The following is a 23,565-nucleotide window of genomic DNA, read 5'->3' as shown; positions in this document are numbered from 1 at the left end:
ACTTTTGCTTCTGTCCGCAGTGTGGACAATCAATGAAGAAAAACTATCGTCCTTAATAATTTAGCTGTAAGAACGAAATAGCAATGACTTTATAAACACTAGACGATTTGAAGATTATACAGTCATCAGTTGAATATCAAGTCATAAAACATGAATCAAGTTCACTCGTTTGTTTAACAGATACGAATTTGAAAATGCGAACATGTCAAATTATACGAAGGAAAAGCATGTACAATAAAATATTGTTTCAGTTTTTGCAAGCGTGCTTAAAAATATTTAAAAATGCGCGCCCTTGAGTAGCACACGTGCACTAGTTTACAGGTCACGGCTCGCCTATTTCTTTGACTAATTAACTTAGGCAAACAATAGCACAAAGTTAGTGATTATATAGTTAGCTAAGATCTATCAGCCAATCAGAGATTTGCTACCATTCTATTGTTACAGTCCTTCTTAGCAAGGGGCCGTGGAAGATTCTAGGGTATAACGCCAAACAGCCTCCGACTGAACCATCATGAAGGACCAAAGCCGAAGCTTCAAGGTAAATTGTTAGAGTGAATTTAGTCAAAGTGTTAAATAGTTGATGTCACCTAAATTAGATAAGTTATTTACTATTTTAGTTGGCGTCATGTAAATTGAAAATTTCCCTGCCAAAGGTATGAAAGTCAGGGGAGAAAACGGGGTATTACTAAAACGAGTAATGGAATAAACCGAGTAACCAGAAAACGAGTAAAACGAAATTTTATACATTGAAAAATCCGATTACGACTTTTAAAATCATTAAAATAATCATAAAACATTTACTAAAATCACTTACGAATAAAGCTATTTAATACACGGGGATTCAGGAGATCCAAAAGAAACATTCCGTGGTCAGCCGTTAAGGCACTTCCGCTTTCATCATTGTACAATTTGGTCGAAAATTCTTCCATGATTTTCTCTAAAGGTTTGCTGTTATGTTGCCTATGACTGTATCAGTTCTATCTAGCCTGACATTTTAGCCATACAGTAGCAAAAATTGAACCAGAAAAATATTAATCCTAATAATCCAGAGCGCTGTTTTATTATGTCCTATATAAATAGTTGTAAGAAGAATTGAGCAAATTCAAGAATTCGTGGCAATTGTCAAAAAATCAAATTCGCTCTATTATCAGATATGAAACACTGGGTAGTTGGTTTTCGAAAATATTATTGTATTTTTGAGAAAACGGCCACAGAAGAGGTTCGACCGAAACCCAAGCAAGAGACGCTCAAGAGAAGTGAAAATGGACAAACTTTGAACAGAGCGTGCGTAATAAATAAACCATCTATGACAATTTTTGAACTTTCTTTTTAATGCATCACTCTTTTTCGTTCATTGGACTGGATTTCAAACTTATTGGGAAAGGAACAAATTTTGGCGAGGGAAAATATGAGGCCTGTGTTTACATATGCTAATTAGTTGCCTCAAAAGAAAAAAAGATTTAACTAGGGGACAGGTTCTCTGATTGAAATCATATTTATGCTGCAAGTTGAGAAAGAATAAACCTTTTTAAAACTTTAAAGATTGATTTGGGGCAATTAATTCTGACTGCATAGAAACCTGTTGAATTTGGTCATAATATATATGCGGAAATCACGCTTCCCGAATCAACGCAGGACTAAGGATTTTCGTAAAGATTGCCATGAAATTTACCCGGAAAACTAAGAAATTAGTGTTCGTGCCGTTGTTTGAAAGTTCAGTGTCGTTTGGTAAATCTAAGCTCCAATAGAAAGGTTTTGGGATTGTCGGTATATGAACAAAAAACGCGATTTTTGGTGATTGCGTGACCGACGTCCCACTCTATGTTTAGAAGTTTGATTACATTAAAATTCACGCTAAAAATTACAAAAGAAACGTTCTTTAAATAGATTTATAATCTTGTTTTAGCCAAATAAGATTTGGGTCGATGAAAAAGCCGAAAGAAAAACCGTAGCTTATCATGATGTTTGGAAGTTAACATGTTAAGTTAAGATGTGACATTGATTCACTGCCATGTTTTAATTAATTTGTCAATGATTCCTTCGTTTAACTCGAGTAGGATATTTATATAGTTTCTCCATCTTCAAAATGTTTGTGTACTAGATCTACAACTAGAAATGTTCTTTAAGTCAGTCCATGAAGCAAAGCCAAATTGGAGCTGAATTTTGTGACAAAGGCACCCCTTGGGCTGGTCCCACTGGCCCGTTTATTTCGATTTCATTTGACCAGTTTTTCAAAATTTGAAAGGTCTATGTGTGGCTTTTTTCGCCAAGATAAAAATGTCTAGGATGTCGAGTTCACGGCAAATAGCAATAAAATTCCTTGTAGTATTTATTTAAATTAAGAATCTTGACACCTGTAATTTCTGCTTACTTGTTTTGTTACCCGGAAACATCCCTCAGCTCCGTTATATCTTCCTTGGCTATTCTCAGTTTCGAAATTCGATATTACTTTGCGGATGCACTTCCTCTTCTCTTAAATTTTGCCAGCGAGTAACGCCGTATGAAAATCTTTTGCATGTTTGTTATTAAGCATGGCAATGTTTTAGTGTGTACACAACCAAAGTCAACAACATTTGCAGTTAGTCGCTCTAAAAATCATTGACCTTGGGTCAAGTAATCATTAGGCGGCTTGATTTATGCATATATAAACTAACTGTTGAAACCGCTTTCTTATCGCCTCAAAACTTATTCGACTAAAACAAGATTATAACGTAACGTAACGTAACGTAACGTAACATGTGGTTTACTGAAAATATCAATTTGAATCAATCAGCTGAATAGATTTTTTATCAAAATCTCTAGATGATTTTACCGCGTCCTTGGTTACGTCTCAGTGAATTTGAGACGCTTCGTCAACTCGCCAACTTCGTCAACTCGCTAACGCTTTCGAAAAGGGTCTAAACGCATCTTAAACCCAAATTAAGACAATTAATGCTTTAATAATCACAAAAATCTGTAAACCTCGTTTGACAAGATTTTATGAAACACGAACCTTGAAGTATAAACTATGCACGAAGTTTTTCCTTTGCATTCAAAATGACGACCTAAAGCTCTCCCCAGTCCCCAGCAAACACACGTAAATGTTTCTGTTATAAAATTAAACTATTTATTCATGTTTGACGAAGTTTGATCATATAATAATATGTGATATATGATAAAGAATTTGGTTATAATAAATAATAAGTAATTGGCGAGTTGACGAAGTTAATCGTCTCAAATTCACTGAGACGTAACAAATTACGCGATAAAATAATCTATGAGATTTTGATTAAAAAAGCGTTTCAGCTGACTTTAAACTGTGTTAAACGTTCTTATCTACAAGAATTTAACTATAGTTTCCTATATTTCAGTCCCTTGTATCCCTTGTTTCGGGATATAAGATGTGTGATACAAGAAGCAAAGATTTCTCACAAAAATCGGATAGTTTGCCGGTTTCACTTGACAAGTCGAAAATTGTTGTCACACAACAGTTCTTTGGCGTCTTTAAGTTTTGTGAGTCATTCGCAATGTTTCTTTTACTTTAATTGCCTTCCCATTTATTTGAACTTTCTTGGAGGTAAAAGATGCTTGTTTGTCCAGTCCTTCACCATGTCATTAAGGCTTAGGTCAAACATCGAACTTCACATGGGCTGAACCTAATCACATCAGAGAAGACCGCATTGTTATTCATTGTATCAATTAGGTTCGACTCATGTGAAGTTCGACGTTTGACCTGAACCTAACAGATTCTGGGGGATTTTGATGATCTGGTCTGTCCCCAAGGCCTAGCTGCTTCATCACAAATGTTGACATCTTTTGTCTCATGTTTTACAACTTGCGTTTCTTGAAATATCTTGTAGATGTACGCGTCAATCAGTTCAATTGGTCACCCTTTGGTAAAGCTTGCGTGTTCATATTAGAACTGGTAACCCTTTGGTAAACATAAATATTCATGACACCAAACCACACATCACCCTGTTTCAGGGCTTAGCAATGGTATCGTTAGTACAGTTGGTACCGTTGCATCTGAATTTTGATGACTTTGATAATGAATTCGTGAATCTTGCGTATTAATTACTTTCACCAACTGTACCGATGGTAAACCAGCTTTTACCATCCGTATCAGTTCGTGTATTCTGGACATGTATGTTCCAACATGCCCAGACTTGTTTAGCTATGTCCATTGTTCTGTCTAATGACATCACACAATAAAATTGGTGAGCTTTTTTGTTTTTATTTGCTATAAAGCAAAAGATTTCCTAAGATTTTTAATTCTACAAATATCTGAGTTCTGTTTTCGCGACGTTCTCTCCTTGGCCGTTCCAACAAGAGTACTGTGCTTTTAGAGAAGATCGCCAAAGAAAATTTCGTTAAGGTATTAGGATACGAAAAATGACGATTTGCTCGAAAAAAAAATTTTTTTTTTAATTTCGTAACTTTAAACTTTTGTCTTTCATATGTTTGTGAAACTTCTTGCAATTTTTGATTGGAAAAGCCAAAATTTTGAGAAAAATCGAAATCGTGACTTTATAAAGACCGGAAATACCCCGGCGCTTAATATATGCACATCTGTCATCTTCTACGTAACACGCGGTTATTTTGATCCGATGGTGCGTGACAAATCCGCTGTCACAAACTGATGTGGTGTTTGTTTGAGACAAGAGAACAACGAGAGACAACGAGACAAGAGACAACGAGAGTTTATACTTATAATTTTGAGATATGCCTACAAGGAAAAGAAATTTCATGGCTAGTACCGTTTCTTATTCGAAGCGTAAGAAAAGAAGAAAATCAGCAGATCAAACGATCTTGGGTCATACTATGATCAACCGGCTAGTTGGCCAGAGGATTTTGAGAAATCACCCAGTTTAGGCTTATCCTCAAGCGCCAAAAAACTTGGAAGAACTAAAGAAGATGAACAGAAAAACAAATTCTTTTTCTGTTGTTAACAACACGTTAACAAGACCTGGTTTGGCGATCGTCGACGGCCATTCACTTCAAAGCGGTTTGGAACTTTCGGCGTCATGCAAATTTTGTGGGGACGACCTAGAAGTCCTCGAAGATATAACATCGAAACATGGTTTAGGAGCTGTGTGGATGATTCAGTGCAGAAACAGCGAATGTGAAGGACGATCACTAAAAAAAACTTTCCCTACGTCACCTAAATCTGGTCACTTCTTCGAAGTAAATAGATCGGTTGTATTAGCAATGAGGTCAATTGGTCGTGGCCATAGTGCGGCTCAAAAGTTTTTTAGTATTATGGGCCTTCCTCAGCCTCCTAACCATTCAAGGTGGTCTGAACATTCTAAAGTCATTCAAGAAAAATGTAAAGAAATACTTGGTGAGGAGCTTCTGCAATCCGCTCTTGAGCTGAGAGACATCCATGATGCTAAGAAGGACAGTCCTGTAGACGTGGGAGTAAGCCTCGATGGCTCGGGTGTACCAGGGGATGGTCAGCTACAGACGCCTGTGTGGGAGTAATATCCACCGACACTGGAAAAGTTGTGGACGTTGTGCACAAGAGCAGTTCTTGTAGCGAGTGCAAGAAAATGGATGCATCGAGAGAAAAGGGAGAAGTTGACAAGATGAACTATCTATCGTGGTTCTTGGAACACGAACCAAAGTGTATGCTAAATCACGAGGGAAGTTCTTCGGTAAGTTGACATCAACTTTAATATACACCTCATTGCAAGAACGATGTCTATAAAAATAAAAATATATGATGAAGAGGAAAAAGTAGAACCTTGTCCTTAAGAAATATTCATTCTAAAGAGATTCGATTGAAAATGGCTAAAATTTAAAATGATTGCGGTTTGTACCACTATTACGCTGTGAATTAATTGTTGAAGAAATATATCAAATTTTCCGTTTAGTATTAATTCCTATTTCGTAGTTTGATATTTTATATTTTTATACGCACAAGAATATAAGTAAAGTATAAAAAAAAGTCTGAATGAAGGCTAGTACATTATAAGGGGTGGGGGTGGAGAGTTGGGGTGCAGTACTGGTGAGAGTTTGAAAACGAATGTAATTGGAAATCCAAAACATGAAATAAAGTACAAAGTGGTTGGTAGGCTTTTACGAAATGTCCATTACAAGTAAATTAAAAAACACATGTTCTTCAATAGGCGATGGAGGCAGCAGGTGCAGTTGAACTATATCAAAGATCAGTGGAAAAGAATTTGCGATACATTCCATTTATTGGGGATGGAGACAGCAAGGCCTACAGTGAAGTCTGCCAAGCTCATCCTTATGGCCCTGCAGTTTTCATTCCTAAAGAGGAATGTGTTTCTCATGTCACTAAGAGGATGGGTATGGTCCGTGTAGGTCCGTGTAACACTCCACAAAGAGCTTTTCAATTTAGTTGGCGTGAATTGGACATATGAAATTTGCCTGATTTTTGAATTTTCATTTTTTATGATCATGTCAAAATTCGAATATTATCTCATCAATGTCAATTTTCAATTTTCGAATTCAAAAATTGAAAATTAAAATAAATATTTGAAATGACTTTTCGAAATTTTGATTTTGTACTCTGAAAACGAACTTTGGTAAAATATCCTGTAGACAGGGGGAGGTGAAGATTAGGCGGACTGAGGGTAGGTGGGTCCACTTCCGCTTTCATCATCGTACAAATTGGTCGAAAATTCTTCCATGGTTTTCTCTCAAGGTTTACATATTGTTATAACACCCTCCTTGGTGCCTCCCCTCCCTCTATGTTTTTTTTAATTATTGTCGTTGTTAGTGGACCCACCTACCCTCAGTCCGCCTAATCTTCACCTCCTCCTGTCTACAGGATATTTTTCCAAAGTTCGTTTTCAGAGTACAAAATCAAAATTTCGAAAAGTCATTTCAAATATTTATTTTAATTTTTGATTTTTGAATTCGAAAATTGAAAATTGACATTGATGAGATAATATTCGAATTTTGACATGATCATAAAAAATGAAAATTCAAAAATCAGGCAAATTTCATATGTCCAATTCACGCCAACTAAATTGAAAAGCTCTTTGTGGAGTGTTACACGGACCGGGTATGGCCTTGAGAGCTTTGACGAAAGAATACAAAAGTAAATAAAATGATTACAGATTCACCCGAATTGAAAGGCATAAACTACATTTATATGCGTAATTTGAAGTCTATTTGATAAACATTTGAAAATGTTTGGACCTATCAAATTGTAATTTTTCCCTTTATTAATTGGTTTTCATTCCCTTGCATCTTGATCCCTTTTTGTAAAAAAAAAATGTAGAACAATCAAGCAAGCATTATACAGCTGTCTATTTACATTATATTTTAGGTCGAAAATTGAGTGATGGAAAAGGGCTAACTGGTAAAGGACGTCTGACTGTAAAACGAATTGACAAAATTCAAGACTTCTATGGATTGGCAATCAGACGTAACAAAGGAGATGCAAAGAAAATGGCCAAAGCAACCCAGGCCATATTAGACCATTACAGCAGTACAACTGAGAACCCTCAACATGATAACTGCCCAACAGGAGCCGATTCTTTGGTGTAGTTATCAAGCGGACTTAGCTAGAAGCACTAAGGTCCACAAGCCCATAAAGGACCCTTTCTCACCTGCCATAAGAGAGGTAATGCAGCCCATTTTCCATCATCTGGGTAATGAAAGTTTTCTAGCAAACTGTGAAAACTGCATGACGCAGAATGCAAATGAATCGCTTCATCATGTCATTTGGAGTATGGTCCCTAAAGATATGGCAAATTCTACATCTGAGATAAGTATTGCCATTAGCATGGGTGTGTTGCTGTTTAACCGAGGTTTCAGCCATACATTCTCCAAACTTCTGCCATCTCTGAGTATAAGATTGAAACCTTGTATGTCAGTTTCATGGCAGAAGATTGATGATAACAGATTGTACATGGCAGAATACCACAATTCTGACTCGACTAAGCTCAGACGGAAGAAGGAAAAAAGGAATAACAGCAAGAAACAGGATGCCTTTGTCCATGCTGAAGGCATAACCTACAAATCCCAAGCATTCCATAGTGGTGGTTGTACAAAGAAAGGGAAGAAAGGAAAGAAAGGAAAAACTGCAAAGAAAGGAAAAACTGCAAAGAAAGGAGAGATGGCAAAGGGAGGAAAGAAAATTGAGAAAGGAAAGATGGCAAAGAAAGGGAAGAAAGGAAACACTGCAAAGGAAAAAAAAAAAAGAAGTAAAGAAGGAAGTGAACTCGTTTAATTTAGACAAAGCTCAAAAAGCTATGATTTTTTTAAATACCATTTTTGTTAGAGTTATTTTATCACTTTTACATTCAAATAATTAATAACATGTTATCCAAAAGATGATAAAGAACTAACCTTAGATAAACATTTTTTTTTTTAATACTCTATAGAGTTTTCTTTTTTAAACAACTACCCTATAGTTACAATCTCAAAATTGAAAAATATACAATAAAATATAGGCTTATAGTATTTATATAATATTGTTGCATGATGATAAACTAATAATGATAAGCGGTTTATCATTTAATTCTGCAAAGAAATGTTCAAACTCCCTCTAAACTCTATCGTACCAGATCGCGAGCAGATGAGAAGTATTGATACGGTCTCATATCAGGCATGGTCTTTTCCCGTATCGCGCACGTTCTTTGCAGAACTAAATAATAGAAACCCGTATTGTCAGCTCAAAATCGCAATAATTTATAAGAACAGGAACAAGAATATGCGAAATTACATTTTTAAACAAATGTTATTTAAATATCTTTAAATAAAGTAATTTCACAGCAGTCTGCAATGGATCAAAATTCTGGCAGCTCCATAGCTTCACAAAACTCCTTCATAGATACGGTATATGCATGCTAAAATCAGTAGGAAAAAAAAAACAATATGAATTTACAAGTCCGTGAAAAAATATTTAAAACATAAACCGGGGTACGTTGTAGTTATCAAAGTCATAATTATGGCATACACTGTACCTCTCGCATTTCCCCCTTGATATCCCCAGGAACCAGATGACGAATGTAGGCCAATGCACTTGAAGGAAATCCATATTCTGCTTCTGGAGGACCGACCTTTTTTCGCTAGATGTTTACATGAATATATATCAACATTTGGTTTGAATAATACACCTTTTGCCGTTCATTAACAGAAAATGTACATTCATTTGTGCCAATAGTTGTATCAATAACGTGTAATGTACTTTCATCAACACCACAAGTAACATCATTAGCGCGGATCAACTTTCAATAACGACAATTGAATATGCGTGTACATTCATAGGCATCAATGGACAATCAATAGCACGTTTGTACATTCATATGCGCGGAATGTATTTTCTTGTGCGCGAAATTCAACTTCAATAACACCAAATGACAGACAATTGCATTTATGGACAATCATTTCCCTAAAAGTGAAAATTCATTAGTGCTATTAGCATAATCATTGACAATCTATAACGCGCTTGGACAATCATGAGGGTCAACGTTATATTCTATAGCGTGGTTCGACAAACATTTGCATGATTCAATGAACAATAAGAGAAATAAAACAATCAGCGATTTTTAAAAAAAACTATTTTAGCCTTCAATTTCTTCGCCATTTATACATCGTGGCAAATACGTTTGCATATATCTGAACCACTGATCACATTTAGCGATAGTGATGGTTGCCGCATTTCTCTGGAACCCTTCCATTAGCAACTGCTTTCTGTAGAGACCTAGAGCAATCCCTCGTCGTCTTGCCTCAGCCCAATAGTTCGTATGTTGTTGGATCTCTGGACGGCTGATGTCGGCTTTAATTGCTGCTTTAAGTGAGCTAATTGCTATTCTCCTACGCAGCCGCTATTATGGAGGCAGTTTTTTTTGAGTTTTTTATGTGTATTAAAGTGATTAAAAAAAAAAAAACGCTAATGATTGTTTTATTTCTCTTATTGTTTATTCGAATCATGCAAATGTTTGTCGAACCACGCTATAGAATATAACGTTGACCCTCATGATTGTCCAAGCGCGTTATAGATTGTCAATGATTATGCTAATAGCACTAATGAATTTTCACTTTTAGGGAAATGATTGTCCATAAATGCAATTGTTTGTCATTTGGTGTTATTGAAGTTGAATTTCGCGCACAAGAAAATACATTCCGCGCATATGAATGTACAAACGCGCTATTGATTGTCCATTGATGCCTATGAATGTACACGCATATTCAATTGTCGTTATTGAAAGTTGATCCGCGCTAATGATGTTACTTGTGGTGTTGATGAAAGTACATTACACGTTATTGATACAACTATTGGCACAAATGAATGTACATTTTCTGTTAATGAACAGCAAAAGGTGTAATACAGAGACTCTTTAACATCGTAGTCTGACATCGTCAACGCTTACCAATAAAGCATGGGTCCAAACACAATAGTCGTAATATCGGTTCAAACGTGATGGTTTTTCTCTCTTTTGACGACTGGATGTGCTTCTCTTCAGGTCATCAACAAAGGAATCACCATCATACCTAGATCAATGATAGATTTTAAATGTGCACATAAAAACCCAGCCATCGCAAAACATCTAAATATCAATAAAAATCCCTCTAACAAGTGGCTCCAATAAATACTAGTGCCACCGAGTGGATTTGAGTTGTAACTGTTTTCAATTTACTCAACTCGCCATGGGCTGCAGAAATGTAAGGTTAAAGCAATCGTTTTGTCGCCCCTAAAAGTACAACCAAGTGTCGAAAGTTTGGACAAAGTCTACGGGAGGATTAATTCGAAAGAGACTGACGAGGCTCTGCATTACGCACAAGAGTTTAAAATTGCATGTGCAGTTGAAAACTATTATGACCTATATTACTAAAGTTTTTGCGCTCTGATGACTGCAAATTGAGTAACATCCTCTTAAAGTGGCTGGACCCCCTCACGCTTGACCGCTACCTTCCACGTTTGGAACGCTGGTGCATAAACGTGTTTTATCCGATCGCAAATCTTTTTTGCACATAAGTCACATAAAGATTGAATTAATGTTTGATGCAGTTTTTAATGAGATCGGACGTCGTAACACGTGATTATGATGAAATATGTGTTTTCGTTTAGAGAACAATTTTAGCCTTGCAGAGCGTTCAACACTAAAATGCTTCTTACCACATAATTATATACTAGATGCCTCCATTTGTAGGGATTTTCGGAAAAAATCTATTTAGCTAATTATGAGATATTTGAGATTATTTAAATATAGTGCATAATTTACTTCAAAACTAAACAATGGAATTGATACGGCCGAGATTAATAGTTCAGAGCTATATATTCACAAAAGTCATTGTTCATTTAGTTTTACTCTGTATCTAGTTTTAAAAGGAACATTTTGAAGATAATCGACTCATGCAGTTTTGTGAAAACGTATAATGCATAAGACGGGGTAAACATTTGATGCGCACTTTTCATCGCAGTTTTCTAGTCAATCTTACTAGATCTTCCATTATTCTAAAATTCGCTGATCATTTCTCTCAAAACTACGTCAGGATACAAATTAGAACTTAAAGGGACTCTGAGGTGCCAGACACATCATAGCTTAAAATGTACATCAAACCTTGTTGATTTTGAAAATCGAAATGAAAATTTCATGAAATGCGTTTTTTGGGGTGATATCGTCCGTCAAAGTTGCGAAATAACTTAAGCTGGGCTCCCTGTGGAATAACACGGATTTGATGGCTTGGGATGCCTGGGCTGTGATGACGTCAGATAGTGGAACATGTTGGATAGCTGGAGTTGAATCAGCCAAATTTCGCTATGGAAGTATGGCTGTTCTTTATCAATTTGAGCCGGAAATTGCTTGAGGAGAAGAATATAATACACCCGATGAAAGTGTGAGCGAGGAAAGTGAGCTAGAAGAAGTGGCGAACGAGGAAAGGCTTCAAGGAATCGATGTGGTGTACGTGTCAGCAGCTTCATCTTCACTTCCATCTTCTTTAAAGCCATTATCTTCCTCATACATTCAGGGAAGGTAGATCTTATCTTAGATACCACGCATGCTGAGATTACTCTTCTGATCTTTTTACTAAGATAACCATGCACTCACCATGTAATTTGGCAATATAAACTAGCACAGCGTAGAGGGCTGAAAAAGCATTTCAGCGAAATGAATGTGCATTAAACGCATATTAAATAGAAAATATCGAAAAAAGCTCACTTATTTGGAATATAAGAACGTAATAGAAAATACAGAAAAAACTCACTTATTTGTAATATTTGTTCAATTTGGAATGAGCCTTCTCTGTCATGAAGAGAAACTATTAAACGCAGTCCTGAGCACATATCTCGATTCAGACACAATACTCGTGATGCATGTCATGTCTAAAAATTACGTTGAGTTTAACATCAGAAAATATTGAAATCTTGCTTGATATAAAATGTTTCATTTACTTAATAATATTTTACCTAATAAGCTCATTTAACAACATAAACACATATCAGCTAGCTGGTTCCATCACGACACATTTCTGACTTTAATCGATACCTTGAGGCCTTTTTTTTCGTTCACCACTTCTTCTAGCTCACTTTCCTCGCTCACACTTTCATCGGGTGTATTATATTCTGATCTCCTCAAGCAATTTCCGGCTCAAATTGATAAAGAACAGCCATACTTCCATAGCGAAATTTGGCTGATTCAACTCCAGCTACCCAACATGTTCCACTATCTGACGTCATCACAGCCCAGGCATCCCAAGCCATCAAATCCGTGTTATTCCACAGGGAGCCCAGCTTAAGTTATTTCGCAACTTTGACGGACGATATCACCCCAAAAAACGCATTTCATGAAATTTTCATTTCGATTTACAAAATCAACAAGGTTTGATGTACATTTTAAGCTATGATGTGTCTGGCACCTCAGAGTCCCTTTAAACTAATATTACACAAAATTGCAAGACTATTGAACTCATTTGAAGCGATCTAAAGCGAACGAGAAATACAGAAAACATTGATCGTTTCCCAACGATTTGATGATCTGGGAATTCTATTGTTTACTATAGAATTCTATAGTTTTGAAGTAAATTATGCACTATATTTAAATAATCTCAAATATCTCATAATTAGCTAGATAAATTTTTTCAAAAATCCCTACAAATGGAGGCATCTAGTATATAATTATGTGGTAAGAAGCATTTTAGTGTTGAACGCTCTGCAAGGCTAAAATTGTTCTCTAAACGAAAACACATATTTCATCATAATCACGTGTTACGACGTCCGATCTCATTAAAAACTGCATCAAACATTAATTCAATCTTTATGTGACTTATGTGCAAAAAAGATTTGCGATCGGATAAAACACGTTTATGCACCAGCGTTCCAAACGTGGAAGGTAGCGGTCAAGCGTGAGGGGGTCCAGCCACCTTTAAAGGATATCGACCTAACAATGGATTACAGCGGTAGTTTCGACAAAGAAGAAGCTATTCGCCATTTGGTAACCAACGAAAGTTTTTGAATCCAAGATTGTGGAACAGAAGCAGACAGAACCATACTCGATAACAGCGATCAAGTTGGTGATAACTGTATGCTTAACGTATATGGAGACTGTAGAAGGAATGACGACCCGCTGTAAAGTATACAATAAAATGGTGCAAATGTTGGAGAGCAAGGGCGTTAGAGAAACTGTTGGTCAGCACTGAAAAGATTGGATCTTCCAGAAAGATACCCATCTTGCTAAGGCACGGGATTTAGCCAAAGATCGTGGGTTGGCTCGTGTAGAAGTAACATTTTATTGTGGGGATTATGTTCCTAGCGACGAGTTTATGGAGAACACTCTCACCCGTATAACACAGTATTTTCCACCATTTCTGGTGTATTCTACTCCATTCGCAAATACTTTGGAGAGCTTACTGTGATTCGATGCTACACAGCCTTGTTGTGGTCGACGGGACACGAGTTGTTGGATTGTTGGCCTATACATACAACGAGAAAACTATAATATAAGTGGGGAGTTCGTAGAAAAATGGTCCCCGAAGGAAGCTTGGTGTCTCTCTAATCTAACCCTTAGTGTTAAACTGCCTCTGGATGTCATCGAAGTTTGTGATCGCGGTTAAAACTACGAGTGGAAATAAAAAGAACAAGACTAAGGATATTTTCCTGGATATCTCTGGTGCTCGCTATTTTAAGAATCGCAGTGATGCAAGCTTGGATTGTACTACCAGACTCGTGTCCAAGGGTGGGGTTTACAGCTGGAGTGACAAGAGTAAGGAAGTCGTAGCACACGAATACTGTACGCCATACCTCGCACATGTGCAAGGCAATAAGGACTGTAAGGTGGATATGGAACTGTCTAAGATGGACTTTTTGGAAGTCAAACTACCTGCAACTTTGTCTAACAAACAACTTTAAAAAAAGTTGTTGTTGTTTTTTTTTTTTTTGACTTAAAGCATCTGATGAAACGCGTAAAGAACAATGGGAAAATATGAAAACTTGTCGCACGTAGAAAAGGAACAGAGATCCCAAGCGAAACTACTTAACCTTGTATAACAAGCCGCTAGCAGTGTTAAATATTACTGGATGGGGAAGGACTTTGCAAAGACATGTTATTGTCTTCTGCAACTTACGCTTGACGGAGGAAATGGGGAAATATGGTATAACTAGTCTGCAAAAGGAACTAAGAAGAGAAATGCAAGAAGAAGAAACAAAGCTAGAAAATGCTCTTACAGAATCGAACCAGTCCAAAATGATGTCGGTGTTAGCAAAAGAAGAGATGGTTGGGTATATCGAACACTATGGGTAACAAAAACTCGTCGTAAAGTTGGATGACGCAACACTCTACCAGGCTGGGGGTGATTTGGAACAGCAAAAAGAACAGTTAATGGACGGTTGTTGATTAGTTATAAGTTAAGGACCTGTCAATAATTTCACAAAAAGAAAGTTTGCTGTCTGTAAGATTGTGCAACTAGGTAAATGGGCTGGTATTTTAGAGTATGACAAAGTGCCGCTTTTACCGCCAAACAACAAACGAAAGAATGTTAAAGTACTCGATGTCCAACCCGTAGTGTATAAAGGAAAAAAAGAGGTCGGGTCATTTTGAAGTCTTAATATATTTCTCGCTCCACTGAATTTTGCCTCGGTCTCATGTTTTTACCCCAAAAATCAGTACGATTTCGCATTCGTCTAGCCCGCTTTTTCCTTCTTTTGATAATCTCTGTTTCATCGCATTGGTATTTTCCTACAAGTTTTAAGTTTTCCATTTGTTTCACGAGATTTACTATTGCTTTTTGTCCTGTTCTGCGTTTGAACAGCACAGTGTTAAGAACACCGCCACTTCTTAATTGCATCATTAAACTTGTGTTTGTACTGCTATTACTGTGGTAAGAAGCTGAGTGAGATTGATGGGGTTTGCGCCTTTGCTATGACGTAACAACCGACGTATACTAAAAGACTTCCTTATGGTGATGTTACGGCTTAGCTTCCCGCCATTTTGAAACGTAAAAGGGGTCGAGCACCAGGTGCGTTTTGGGTTTGACCCTTAAACAATAGCTATAAAAATAACCAATGGGAGAGAGTTTCTCAGTTGGATTGGGAGACTGGAACTAGGCACCGGATGTTATCTGTGACGTAATACAATAAAAGAATCCTTAGCCAATGGCAGTAGAATAATGGGGAGGGGACTGGGGTCGAGCACCGACTGTCCGAGCAGGGACTGGAGTCGAGCACCGGATGGCACCGGCACCGGATGGCGTAGAACCCCCATTCCATATTTACTAACTATATGTGATTGCCAGAAATATTCTGAATATACATTTATTATTCTCATATCTTTACCCTCTCTTATAGTCTATGCACAAGAGAGGAAAACACAATTTTACCCTTCATAAAAGTCGCCACTAGAGTGTATAGTCATTTTAATTTTGCATATATTATCTTTTTAGTTATTGGTGACAGTTTAATTCTTCATAGCAGATGGCACCAATGAAATACAGGGAAGAAGAACTAAACTACTTCCGGGTCTGTAAAGTCACCACACACATCATACCTAATGGATTACGACAAGTGTCCAAACAAGAGTGGAACAGTCAGTACCAGGCTACGCACGGCCAGTGGCAAGATACGTCTAAGAATGGCATGGAATTCTACGGAACGGAGTCTCCAAAGAATAAAAAAATTAAATCAAGAGAACTTTCTATCATGAAAAATGGAAATACAAATGAATGGGATTGCACTTGTCTGTTCCATGGCATTCTTTACTCAGATAGCATTAAACCAACTTTAAATGCTACTGTTAAGAAAAGTGTTGACGAGTTGAGGAGGTTTCGCAACGAAGTCTTCGCTCACACAAAGGATGGAAAACTCAAGGAAGCCGATTTCAAGACGTCCATCGACAAAGTCATCACTTCATTTACAGACCTGAAACTCGATACAACTGAAATCGAAGAAATCAAGAACCAGACAAGCTTTCCAACAGAGGAACTGGAAGACATTAAGAAACAGTTGGATAAGGAAAAGAAGCGTAATGAGGAACCACGACCCTTTTGTGTTTTGCCAGCCAAACCATCCCATGAAACTGTCAGTCGACTGAATGAAGTAGACCAAATCAATAAAGAAATGGAGCGACTAAAGAACGCAAAGAACAACGAGGTAACTGTAGTGTATCTGTCAGGAAACCCAGGCTGTGGGAAAAGTGAAGTGGCCAGGCAAATTGGAGAACGATTCTTCGATGAAAAGAGCACGGGAATGAATTTTGTGATGACGGTGAATGCATCCACTATTGATACTCTTTTGCAGTCGTATGTGGAATTTGCTGATAGAGTTAAATGCGATGAAGATTTCGTAACGAAAATTAAGACATCTGAAGGTCGTTCGTCAGAAGAAAAACTTAGTGATCTCAAATGTCGCATCGTGCCAAAATTACAAAAGTATTCATCCTGGCTTATTGTTGTAGATAACGTTTCAGATCTCAAGTCAGTTTCCAAGTATTGGCCTCAAGCAGGCGAGAAGACAAGTGGTGTAGGACAGATCCTTGTCACCACCCAAGACAGCTCTTCCATCCCTTCTGACCGTCACACTTACCATTTACCTTTAAAGGAAGGCATGAATCCTTATGATGCCGTAAAGGCACTGTGTGATATATCTGGGATGTCTAGTCATAACGATATCGCCCTTCAAGTAGCCAAGGCTCTAGATTTTCAGCCGTTGGCTTTGGCATGTGCTGGTGTTTACATGAAGCAAATAAAAGGTATTGATTGGACTAAATATTTGCAAAAACTTGAAGAAGGTAAGCAAGAGGCAACAGAGAAGCAATACCAAAAGACAAGCCTGACGTATTCTAAGACAATGACATCGGCGGTTAGGATGGCTTTGGAGAAAGAAGCAAGTTTAGACAAAGTCATGAGACATGCTTTTGAGTTCCTATCTGTCATCGCACCTGAACCGATACCCCTCCAGTATGTTGTCCAGTATGTGATGAACTGTTTGCCGGATGAAGATGAAGATCTTGTGGCATCTACTATTCGTTCTTCCTCACTTGTACTAGTACTGTCGTCTGATGAAGAGTATGAGGTTCGTGTACACCAAGTTGTATACAGTTGTCTGCAAAGCACTTCAAATGAGGGCGAGACTGAATTCAAAGTTGACATAACCATGCTGATGAAAGTTGTTTTGGCCTTCTTTCCCCTCATTTCAGGAGAACTATTAGATCCAGTTAAAATAATACTTGAAACTAAACCACTCATGGTACACTTTCTAAGTATTTCATCAAAGATATGTGCGGATCTAAGTGATTTAGCCATCTCTGACCACGTGAACATCGTTCATGTTATAGCTTCCTTGTTTCAGATAGGAATCATTTGTATTTACCATGCAAGATATGATGCTTGTCGGAACTTCTTCGAGATGTCTTTCAGTATTCAAGAAGAATTTATTAGAACTGGTTCATCAATAACTGAAACTTTTAATTCATTTGGGAACGTTTCCCGTAATCTGGGCCAAAATGAAGAAGCTATAGTTTTTTTTGAAGGAGCATCAGCTCTTAACAAGAGAGGTAAAATTTGTTCTTGTGAAGGAAGTCAAGAAACGGATAAAAACATTTTCGAGAACGCAAGTGACATAAGTGATAAAGAAGTATTCTTTTCAGAAGACGAAGGCGACCATGCCAAAAAGCTTATTAGACATGGTAACGATCTCCTGCAACAAAGGAAATTCGCAGAAGCGAAGTCTCATTTTGAAAAGGCATTAGGGATTCAAGAAGCAATGTATGGTAATAGTCATCCGTTGGTGGCTGGTACACATAATAAAATCGAAGAAACACTTTGTTTAATGAAAAATGACGAAGATGCCAAAACACATTTTGAAGCAGCACTTGCCATTGAATATGAAATACACGATTTTATTATTTCAACATTAGATAATTCACTACATACACTGGCAAAACTTTTTTGGGATAAGGGACAATATGAAAATGCAGAAAAATACATCGAAAAAGCCAAAGAAGTGCAGAAGCTGAAGGAAAAAGAAAGTCACCCAAGCTTAGGAAATGCCTTAAACTATGCGGGAAATATTCTCTGTATGATGGGAAAATACGAGGACGCCAAACGATACCTAGAAGCAGCTCTAAAAATCGAAGAGGAGATGCACGATGATACACAAGTAGCAGAAGTAGTCACTTCGATGAATACTCTAGGTAAAATCTTGCGCGAAATGGGTCAATACAAGGAGTCTAAAACTATTTTATCAAAGGCGATAGAGATTCAAGAGAAAAAGACCCTCGTTGAACAACAAAGTTTTGCTGATACCCTGAAGAACCTAGGAAAGACACACATTGAAATGTTCCAATTGAATGAAGCTAAAGAATGTTATGAACAGGCCCTCCGTAACGAAGAAAATACTTACGGCAAGGATGATCCCAGAATAATTAATAGTATTAACGAATTGGGTGAAATTTTGCGTTTAATGGGCAAGTACAAAGATGCTGAAATATACCTGAAAAAGGCTCAAGTCATTCAAGAGAAAGTAGCCCCATTCAATAAAACGACTCATCCAAACTTTGCGAATACTCTTAAGGAACTTGGTGATGTCTTCTATCAAAAGGGTAAATTAGAGGAAGCAAAGCAAATTTTTCAGAAAGCGCTTGCCATTCAAGAGGACGCGTACAACGCCTTTCACCCAGAGCTAGTTGATACACTATACAAAATGAGCGACACCTTGCTTGATACGAGGAAATATGATGAAGCTAAAGAACTTTTGGAAAGGGCACTCTCCAATCAAAAGCTAGTATTCCATGATGAACACCCTGATGTGGCCACTACTCTAAATAAACTAGCTGCCGTTTTCCTGCATTTTGGTCAATATGAAGATGCCGAACAACATTTGAAGAATGCATTAGCCATACAAGAAAAAGCATATGGAAAAGAACTCCCACAGTTGGCAAAAACACTGAATAACCTGGGTAACCTTTACCGTGATATGCGTAAATATGAGAAAGCTAAAGGACATTTGGAAAGAGCTCTGAACATTCAAGAAAAAGCATATGGACAAGAACATCCAGAGTTGGCAGAAACACTGAATAACCTGGTTAACAATTACTGTGATATGCGTAAGTATGAGAAAGCAAAAGAACATTTAAAAAGAGCCCTCAGTATCCAAGAAAAAGCATATGGAAAAGAGCATCCACAGTTGGCTGTAACACTGAATAACCTGGGTAACCTTTACCTTGATATGCGTAAATACGAGAAAGCTAAAGAATATTTGAAAAGAGTTCTGAAAATCCAAGAAAAAGCATACGGAAAAGAGCATCCGGATTTGGCCGAAACACTGAATAACCTGGGTAACATTTACCTTGATATGCGTAAATATGAGAAAGCTAAAGAATATTTGAAAAGAGTTTTGAAAATCAGAGAAAGGGCATATGGAAAAAAGCATCCCGAGTTGGCAGAAACACTGAATAACCTGGGTAACATTTACCTTGATATGCGTAAATATGAGAAAGCTAAAGAACATTTGAAAAGAGTTCTGAAAATCCAAGAAAGGGCATATGGAAAAGAGCACCCAGAGTTGGCAGAAACACTGAATAACCTGGGTAACCTTTACCGTGATATGCATCAATATGAGAAAGCTAAAGAACATTTGGAAAGAGTTCTGAAAATCCAAGAAAAAGCATATGGAAAAGAGCATCCACAGTTGGCAGAAACACTGAATAACCTGGGTAACATTTACCTTGATATGCGTAAATATGAGAAAGCTAAAGAGTATTTGAAAAGAGTTCTGAAAATCCAAGAAAAAGCATATGGAAAAGAGCATCCAGAGTTGGCAGAAACACTGAATAACCTGGGTAACCTTTACCGTGATATGCATCAATATGAGAAAGCTAAAGAACATTTGAACAGAGCTCTGAAAATCCAAGAAAAAGCATATGGAAAAGAGCATCCACAGTTGGCAGAAACACTGAATAACCTGGGTAACCTTTACCGTGATATGCATCAATATGAGAAAGCTAAAGAACATTTGAACAGAGCTCTGAAAATCCAAGAAAAAGCATATGGAAAAGAGCATTCACAGTTGGCAGAAACACTGAATAACCTGGGTAACCTTTACCGTGATATGCATCAATATGAGAAAGTTAAAGAACATTTGAACAGAGCTCTGAAAATCCAAGAAAAAGCATACGGAAAAGAGCATCCAGAGTTGGCAGAAACACTGAATAACCTGGGTAACCTTTACCTTGATATGCGTAAATATGAGAAAGCTAAAGAACATTTGAACAGAGCTCTGAAAATCCAGGAAAAAGCATATGGAAGAGAGCATCCAGAGTTGGCAGAAACACTGAATAACCTGGGTAACCTTTGCATTGATATGCGTAAATACGAGAAAGCTAAAGAACATTTGAAAAGAGTTCTGAACATCCAAGAAAAAGCATATGGAAAAGAGCATCCACAGTTGGCAGAAACACTGAATAACCTGGGTAACCTTTACCGTGATGTGCATCAATATGAGAAAGCTAAAGAACATTTGAAAAGAGTTCTGAAAATCCAAGAAAAAGCATATGGAAAAGAGCACCCAGAGTTGGCAGAAACAATGAACAACCTGGGTAACATTTACCTTGATATGCGTAAATACGAGAAAGCTAAAGAACATTTGAAAAGAGCCCTCAACATCCAAGAAAAAGCATATGGAAAAAAGCATCCAGAGTTGACAGAAACACTGAATAACCTGGGCAACCTTTACCGCGATATGCATCAATGTGGGAAAGCTGAAAGACATTTGAAAAGAGTTTTGAAAATTCAGGAAAAAGCATTTGGAACCGAACATCCAGAGTTGGCAGAAACACTGAATAACCTGGGTAACCTTTACCGTGATATGCATCAATATGAGAAAGCTGAAGGATATTTGAAAAGAGCTCTGAAAATCCAAGAAAAAGCATATGGAAGAGAGCGTCCAGAGTTGGCAGAAACACTGAATAACCTGGGTAGCCTTTACCGCGATATTCATCAATACGAGAAAGCTAAAGAACATTTGAAAAGAGTTCTGAACATCCAAGAAGAAGCATATGGCAAAGAGCATCCGCAGGTAACAGAAACACTGAATAACCTGAGCAACCTTAAAAAGGATTTGAAAAGAATGTCAGATGAGCGTGACAGTCACAGTGAAACAAGCGCCAAGTTACCCAGAAAGTCCTGATACTGGTAGTCTTGAATATTATAGTACCAGTACATACATTCTTTACACTGTCAAATGTGTCAAAACGTGCTCAAAAAGCAATGTACTCAGTAGTATCTGCAACATGAAGTACATTGATGACACAGGGAACGCTTCTTTACATTGATAACACAGTGAACGCTTCTTTACATTGATGACACAGGGAACGCTTCTTTACATTGATGACACAGGGAACGCTTCTTTACATTGATGACACAGGGAACGCTTCTTTACATTGATGACACAGGGAACGCTTCTTTACATTGATGACACAGGGAACGCTTCTTTACGTTGATGACACAGGGAACGCTTCTTTACATTGATAACACAGTGAACGCTTCTTTACATTGATGACACAGGGAACGCTTCTTTACATTTATAACACAGGGAACGCTTCTTTACATTGATGACACAAGGAACGCTTCTTTACATTGATGACACAGGGAACGCTTCTTCTCCACGTACCACAAGAACGTAGAATTAGAAAAACGTAGAAAAAGCTGAACAAAACCATTTCCAATAGCGAAAGAGGACGTTAATTTAATAGACTTTGGATTTGAAATTTAGATTTATTTTCTTTAGAATTTTATTTCACAATGCAAGATAAAAGAAACCGACGTATCACAGTAAATACATTGGATAGGATTAGCTAGTGGACAATACAGTGGAGGATCCAGGATTTTAAAATGGGGGTTATAAAAACGCTATTTCCTGAATTTAATTTTCCCGACAAACACATTTTAAAGACAAACCATAATTTTAAAGAACACAGCGATTGGCTCGACAACGGGAGTTTCCTGGGACCACCCCTGGATCCGCTACTGTTCGATGTAGTAAATATGTGTGTTAGAGGCGAAAGGAGTTGAAAACTTAGCTTTCCCTTCAAGATGGCTACAACCTAGAGCAAAAGTTGAAAAATATTCGCACACAACAAGATTGAATCTTCAGCATACCATTTTAGTTTTACAGATAGTAATATTATATAAAAGTTGTACTAGATACAAAACGAATTCAAAAATGTAAATGGCTATTTTTGTAGCGCTACACGAAATAGGATTTAGCTGAGCAGGGCCTTTTTCTTAATAACATTTTAATGACAAAACAGACTTCTATTTTACAAACCTGCAAGAAAAGGCCAAAATCAGCAGAAATTGAAAACATTACAAATATTTCTAGACCGGCTGATTCCTTAAGCCGGTCACAGTTGGTTCTGTGTCGATGTTTTTGTTGGTTTTTTTTAAGCGACCACCAGGAATAAAGCAGCGAAAACTACGAATTATGGAAATAGTCTACAATATTTCCAGCTTAGATAAAACTTAAGCACAAAAATCACCAAATTTCATTAATTGTGTCTCCTTCACTGAACTTAGCAATAGACCCCTCGCAGCACTTCCGAATGTCACTCAATTTGGAGGACATAACAATGTTTCCACTCATGAGATTGAAATTCTTTTGTTTTCTTTCCAAATTGATCTGCTTTGACGTCACATGCAAGGGGTCTATAGGCTGTTAATGTCTGACGTCATAATAACCCCTCGAAGCACAGGAGAGAACCAACAAACACTACTCACATACGGAGAGTTTTGTAGACAAAAGCTCGATACGTTTGTCGGTGATACAAACAGGGCACGTCGCTTTGCCTGACCTTGCAGTGAGAGACGTGCGACTCTCTCTAAATTGATCGTCCTTACGTTTAGAACAGCGGTGGATCCAGCCAAAAATATAAGGGAAGAGGGGGGGCTTGACTGTAAATTAATTATTTTGGTCAAACAAGATAGGATAGGATAACGTTATTTATACACGGTAAAATTCATCAGGATTAAATTACAAATGTGACTTCTCAAACAACCAATAAAAAAAGAAATTAATGACATCTAGGGAATGAACACGTGTTCTGAGATGCTAAGAAGGTCTACTGGCTCTCTGTGGTTTAATGAGGCATGACGGGATTTAGGCGCCATTCTGAATTT

At 37.4% G+C, this 23,565-nt stretch overlaps 1 protein-coding gene and 1 pseudogene across 2 annotated transcripts; both read left to right on the top strand.

The window, feature by feature from the left end:
• The first annotated feature begins 466 nt into the window (after window positions 1-466).
• On the top strand, window positions 467-22,801 carry LOC116306867 (uncharacterized). The gene is made up of 2 exons (XM_089038131.1): window positions 467-538; window positions 15,838-22,801. Exon 2 carries the CDS (start codon window positions 15,869-15,871, stop codon window positions 21,575-21,577), a length of 5,709 nt encoding a protein of 1,902 aa, XP_088894257.1. The 5' UTR covers window positions 467-538; window positions 15,838-15,868; the 3' UTR covers window positions 21,578-22,801.
• LOC116301325 (uncharacterized) lies at window positions 4,584-8,219 on the top strand (annotated as a pseudogene). Its single transcript, XR_016121354.1, has 3 exons — window positions 4,584-5,633; window positions 6,108-6,360; window positions 7,232-8,219. The product of XR_016121354.1 is annotated as an uncharacterized LOC116301325 (transcript).
• Window positions 22,802-23,565: the final 764 nt, after the last annotated feature.

This window comes from Actinia tenebrosa, unplaced genomic scaffold (assembly GCF_029948245.1).
Source record: "Actinia tenebrosa isolate PJP-AT-01 unplaced genomic scaffold, QUT_ActTen_1.0 PGA_scaffold5__44_contigs__length_20552954, whole genome shotgun sequence".
NCBI lineage: Eukaryota > Metazoa > Cnidaria > Anthozoa > Actiniaria > Actiniidae > Actinia > Actinia tenebrosa.
The sequence above is the reverse complement of the archived record's forward strand: the minus strand, read 5'-3'. Positions and strand labels throughout refer to the sequence as shown.